This window comes from Acomys russatus, chromosome 20 (assembly GCF_903995435.1).
Source record: "Acomys russatus chromosome 20, mAcoRus1.1, whole genome shotgun sequence".
In the NCBI taxonomy this organism is placed as follows: domain Eukaryota; kingdom Metazoa; phylum Chordata; class Mammalia; order Rodentia; family Muridae; genus Acomys; species Acomys russatus.
The window spans coordinates 32,380,529-32,386,858 of NC_067156.1; the positions used below are offsets into that span (position 1 = coordinate 32,380,529).

Sequence of the window (6,330 nt, forward strand, 5' to 3'; positions counted from 1 at the left end):
GCCTGCTTAACTCCTAAAAGTTCCACTTCTTAAAATTGTTATCATGAATATGGGCCATGAGTTTTCAAGTGAATACAAACACTCAATGTTATAACAGACACAAATCCAAACATAGTATTCTGGCCTCCACAGTACAATCTCTGCCTTAGTGATTTATACAATGTATTACATGAAGAGGGCACATAGACATATGGCCCTGAAAAATAGGCAGAAATTAAAGGGGATGGAAATATATACCCACACTACTTTACATAGTTACCAGGATGTTGTCATATGTGTGTTTTAATGCTTCTGAAGACTATACTGATGGAACTAATAAAATACCATGAAGTGACAAGAGAGAAAGACTAAACAGAGACTCACTTCACTCATGTCCACATCCTCTCAGGAGCATTGTCCTATTTATAGCACTATCTTTTCTAATAAGAATTACCTATATTGGTAAGGTTTTGTAGCCTGGATAAATAGCTCCGTTAATAAAGTGCTAACATGCATGAAGTCCTAGGCTCTATTCCCAGGACTACATAAAACCTTGTGGGCTGATGAACATGAGTAATCCCAGTACTCAAGAGGTGGAAGCAGGAGGATTAGAATTTTGGGGTCATCCTTTTGTACCTAGTGAGTTTGAGGGAGACCTAGGCTACATGATACTCTCTCCAAAAGCAAAACTTTATATTAATATTCTGGGTTCTGTTTGATTTTTAGGATCTCAAGAGCACACTGATGTCATTTGTGTCTTTCCATCAGATAGAGACAGAGAAGATGGTTCAACTCAACTAATTATCTACTGAGAATTTCAGAGCCAGGGTCTCTCAAGAAGTGATGGCCAAATGTCCATTGATGATACCCGTGAGCTTAGAAAATTTCCTATTAGAACCCTGATGTAATGGAAGTGCACTCAAACCATCCAGCACCTAACCAAACCAGTGTCAAGAGCAACAACTCTGCACTTTTCTACTTTGAATCTTGTCATCCCCCTTTTTTAGCCATATTCTTGCTACTCGTAGCATATACTGTGGTCCTAATCGTAGGCATTTTTGGAAACCTCTCTCTTATCATCATCATCTTTAAGAAGCAGAGAGAAGTTCAAACTGTTACTAACATCCTGATTGCTAATCTGTCCCTCTCTGACATCTTAGTGTGTGTCATGTGCATCCCTTTTACAGTCATCTACACTCTGATGGACCACTGGGTATTTGGGAACACCATGTGTAAACTCACTTCCTATGTGCAAAGTGTCTCCATCTCTGTTTCCATATTCTCCCTCGTATTGATTGCTATTGAACGGTATCAGCTGATTGTGAACCCTCGTGGCTGGAAACCCAGGGTATCTCATGCCTATTGGGGCATCATCTTGATTTGGCTCATTTCCCTTACATTATCTGTTCCCTTATTCCTGTCCTACCATGTCACCAATGAGCCCTTTCACAACCTCTCTCTCCCTACTGACATCTACTCCCACCAGGGAGCCTGCGTGGAGACTTGGCCTTCTAAACTGACCCAACTCCTCTTTTCCACATCATTATTTATGCTCCAGTATTTTGTCCCTCTGGGTTTCATTCTTATCTGCTACCTGAAGATTGTTATCTGCCTCCAAAAGAGAACTAAGAAGGTGGACAAGAGGAGGGAAAGTGAGAGCCGCCTCAATGAGAACAAGAGGGTAAACGTGATGTTGATTTCCATTGTAGTGACTTTTGGAGCCTGCTGGCTGCCCTTGAATATCTTCAATGTCATCTTTGACTGGTATCATGAGATGCTGATGAGCTGTCACCATGACCTGGTATTTGCAGTTTGCCACTTGGTTGCTATGATTTCTACATGCATAAACCCTCTCTTTTATGGCTTTCTCAACAAAAATTTCCAGAAGGACCTTATGATGCTTATTCACCACTGTTGGTGCATTGGACCTCAGGAAAGATATGAAAATATTGCCATGTCCACTATGCACACAGATGAGTCCAAGGGATCATTAAAATTAGGTCACATACCAGCAGGCATATAGAAACTCATAACCAAACCAACACCCTTCTAAAGAAGGAGAAGGAATGGCATGGAATAGGGCAAGACACAGAGAAAGCCAGAGTTACCCACATAGTACCTTCAGGCCAAGTTTTGCTTTAAGTTAAGCATGTCTATTCCATTCATCCATAGAACACACAGAGATATACCCCCACCCTTTCTTTTTCTCTTTCCCTTTTGGAAGAATAATGACTCAACATAGCCATCATCACTTGGATAGAACATGAAGATGAGAAAGCATATAAAATGGACAGCAGTGATGTCTGGGGTACCAAGTTCCTGTTATTCACTGGAACAGTCACTAAGTTCAGAGCTGTGCTACAGCCAGTAAAATCCATTGCTATGACTACTTCGCATCAAAGGAATTCTACATCTTCAGATGTAAAACTATAACTTTCAACCACATAACTATTGAATTAATAAGATACGTCAAAAAGTGTAGTGTCATAATGTATTGGTTAATTGTGTCTAGATTATACCTGAAAATGAGTTTAACCTTTAGATCACTCTAAAGTTATTATAGTTATAATTAATTTCCCTGTCTGAATCAGATCTTTAACCTGTGACAACATGCTATTTCTTTTTCCTAACAATGTTATTGAGACCAGAAAAACTAGTCATAGATTTACTAGCACTCCAGTTATGCCAGCCATCATTTTAACTAATGAATATCCTGTATTGATAGATATTTCATTCCAAAATGGCTTTTTATCCTGATGCCTTTATGTATATGAAGTAGGAGTCATTATAACTTTGTAAAATGGAATATTTTTATCAACAGTAGCATAATTAACTCCATTACCTCATAAAATTATCTTCTATCACATTAACTTAACATTATTAAAGTATCCTCATTAAATAGGGGCCTCAGCTGAATTATTTTCGACAAGATAATTGACCTATTGTTTCAACAGCTACTAGCTCAGAGGCATCCTAACTCACACAAGCTTTACCACTTTCTTAGATAAGCCTCCTTGATACCTATTACATTGGCACTAGAGCCTATGTGTACTGTATACAAATGTAAACTGCCTTCTTTTGAATAAATATTCTCCGAATGCCTGTAATTATATTTTATGTTCTTGGAATTCTATCACTGCCTTCCCCCTTTCTCCTTTCTTCCATTCCTTTCTAATTCTCATCAGAATGTATGTTCTCTGCCATTTGAGGATGCATGAACCATGGAAATACTGTAGGACACCCAAGGGAACTGAAATACAACAGCCTCACAATGTTAAGTGTGGGTTGACACATGAGAATCCTAAAGGCACAGGACTCTGACACCTTAGCCAACCAGTTGGTGTGTCTTTCTCCTTAGCCACTCTACCCCTCTTCATAGAGGGAGTTCTGTAATTAATATTCTGTATAATCACTTCCTTTCTTAGTAGAGAAATACTGACCCTAGTTCTATTGCTAAACAACACTGCTCAAATTACTAAAGACAGGGAATACACCAAACAAACACTAGCATTGTTCTCTCTTCTGACCCACACAGCTGTACAGTCTCCTCCACTAGGACCCCCCCCCCGGCTCCACAATAAAATTGGTTTTTCTTCTGCTTCTTCTACTTTTCTTTTAAGCTTTCATAAAATATAAGTCACTAACACTGTAACTGTTGATGCTTAGTGTCCATTTTTAATTTAAAAAAGTAGTGGAGGAAAGGGAAGCTTAGGAGACAGGAGCTCATCCTGAGACCAGGCTGTCCAACTCATGGCCACAGAGCGATTTCAGTTTTGGCTGGCCTCGAACTCAGAGATCTGCTTGCCCTTGCCTCCCAAAGTGCTGAGATTAAAGGCATGTGTCACCATGCCCAGGGTGGGTCAGTACCCACAGGGGAGCTTTCTGAAGAGAAGGAGAAGGAGAGGAGAGAATGAGGGAGGAGTGTGTAGGAGACAGGACTGGGAGGAGGGGAGGGGCGGCTGCAGTCGGGATATAAAGTGAATAAATAGAAGAACTTTAGTTATAACATTTTTTAAAGGCTTTCCATTAAGGCAGGTAGAAAAGATGCATCTGAGAGATGGACTGGAATAACCCCCGGTTCACAAGGCTCTGGAAGACCCTGACTGGCTAGGTGTATGTAAAGGAGACTAATGTTACAGACATGTGGATAAGTCTAGAGGTTTTGCTTGACAAAGTTTCAGAGACCTCTGACTGTCCTGCATGATCTCTAGACATGTAGAACAGATGTTGAGGCTTTGCTTGACAAAGTTCCAACAATCGTCGGCTGATCACCATTGCTCCCCAAATATTATGTATGGTCAGGGTGTAATGTTGTTTAGAAATCTGCTATTTCTCCTAAAATCATTTTTTCTCTTTATTTCACATCCCTTAGAAAATTCATACAGGGAAAGTTTTTTCCCACAGAAAATGCTGAAAGAGGGCATCTGGCCAAAGGCTTAAGACAATGGTAAAGTTTTTTTGCTCTGACTGTGAGCACTCAAGCAGAAATTACATGTAAGAAAGTTAAGACCTTGACATAGCAGTACCTGGCTAGATACTGTTAGGTGTAGAAAAGTTTCTTTAGAATCTTCTTTGAGAGCAGTAGAAGGTGATGTTGGAATGTCATGCATTACAGGTATTTTACAATAGAGGACCTTTTGGCAGTTAACTTAGGTTTAGAAGCTCACCTGTTGTCTGGGACTGGAAGTAAGTCAAGTTTTTTCTTTGTTAAAGAACATTTAGTTTCAAGCTATGTTGCTATGACTATCATGTAAACACAATGGCTTTAGCCTGGGAAAATTTATTATTAAACTTTTCTGACTATTGTTTAAGAAGTAATAAGCAGATTATGTTGACCCTTGCTTGTAAATTAATTGATTTTTTTGCTCTATGATTTGTCATATGCTGTATAGCACTGTATTTCTTTGTTAGATTGTTTTCTTGCACTGTTGATTTTTAAAGGCTCTATTGATTGTAAAAGAAGAAAATCATGATGTAATTTGTAATGAAAAAATTTGAACTTCATTTCAATAAAATGCTGATTGTTCCATGGAGTTGGTTATATAGAAGGTAGGAGCAAGCAAGTAACAGACGTGAGAGAGTAAGATGGGGAACAGCAGAAAGAGAAATAGATAAATGGGAAATAAACAAGCAAGGAGACAGAAAGATGGGTAACAACAAGCAAGCAAGTTAGATAGATAACTAGATCAATTATAGATAGATAGATAGATAGATAGATAGATAGATAGACAGACAGACAGACAGACAGACAGGAAGCTAGTGAGCAAGCAAGAAGCAAGGAGACAGACAGCAGGGTAACAGCAGCAAGATAATAGTTAGTTGGACAGAGAGACAACAAGTGAGACAGAAATGGAGGCAGAGAAAAGTTCTCCTGGGCTTTAACTCCTTCAGCATGTTTTGCATACCTGAGTCTTCAAGTATTTCTTTTTCCTCCATTCCTCATCCCCTCCTCAACAACTAGATAGTCTAGCTTGTTGTTCAACCAATGGTTGGTTCCCCTTTACCAGCTGTTCACTGCATGCTCAATTTTCCCTACCAAGCATCCACCTCTCTCTTCTCCTGGAACTGGCCTTGGAGAGCGGCATTCTGCGGTGCCCAATGTGGGTCAGACAGTAGGGTAATGAATCATCATTTATTATTACTTTTTGGCATTTTGAGTTAGGCTCCTGCTCGTAGAGTGCTGCAGACTTGCTTGACAAGGGAACTGTCAGATCAGGAGTCTATAATCATGGGTCAAAATGAATCTAGGAATGGAGCATGTATACATGTATACTCAGATTCTGTATACTCAGATTCTTAAGAAAACCTTAAAAACAATTTCAGCCAACCAAAATATGTAATAAACATCTTCTATGTGCTTAAATGCAACCAACAGTAAGGGGGACATAATGCCTGTTCTTGTTGATTTAAGTCTATCATAAATGATATCTCTTTTAAAAATAAGTTAACAAACTGAAACTGTCGGGGTAGAGTAGCTGCCTGGAATGTTTAAGGCACTGTGTGTGATCCCTGGTACTTCAGAATAAGAAGTAAAAAATAAAATAAAATAAAATAAAAAAGGACTAGGAGGAGGAAGAAAGAGTAGAGGAGGAGGAAGAAGAAGGGAAGAAAGAATGGAAGAGGAGGAGGAGAGGGATTGGCAGAGGAGGAAGAAAAAGAAGAGAAGGTAGGTGAAATAAGTGCTTTAACACAGCTATAATAAAGAAAATATGATATTATGAATATAGTTATCAAGAATTATCCTCATCAGAGTAGATTCTTCCTAGAAGATGCAGAAGATGAATAGGAGTTAAGCAGCGATGGGATGGGGCTAGAGTTCTCTTAGTTGCCTTGTGAATCGCAGAACCCAAA

The 6,330-nt window shown here is 39.2% G+C and overlaps 1 protein-coding gene across 1 annotated transcript; it reads left to right on the plus strand.

The window, feature by feature from the left end:
* The first annotated feature begins 886 nt into the window (after positions 1-886).
* On the plus strand, positions 887-2,212 carry LOC127204696 (neuropeptide Y receptor type 6). Its single transcript, XM_051163934.1, has one exon. The coding sequence runs from the start codon at positions 887-889 to the stop codon at positions 2,000-2,002; it is 1,116 nt and encodes a 371-aa protein (XP_051019891.1). The 3' UTR covers positions 2,003-2,212.
* Positions 2,213-6,330: the final 4,118 nt, after the last annotated feature.

Coding starts and splice junctions, on each gene's coding strand:
- LOC127204696 (XM_051163934.1), top strand. CDS start 887: ATGGAAGTGCACTCAAACCATCCAGCACCTAACCAAACCAGTGTCAAG.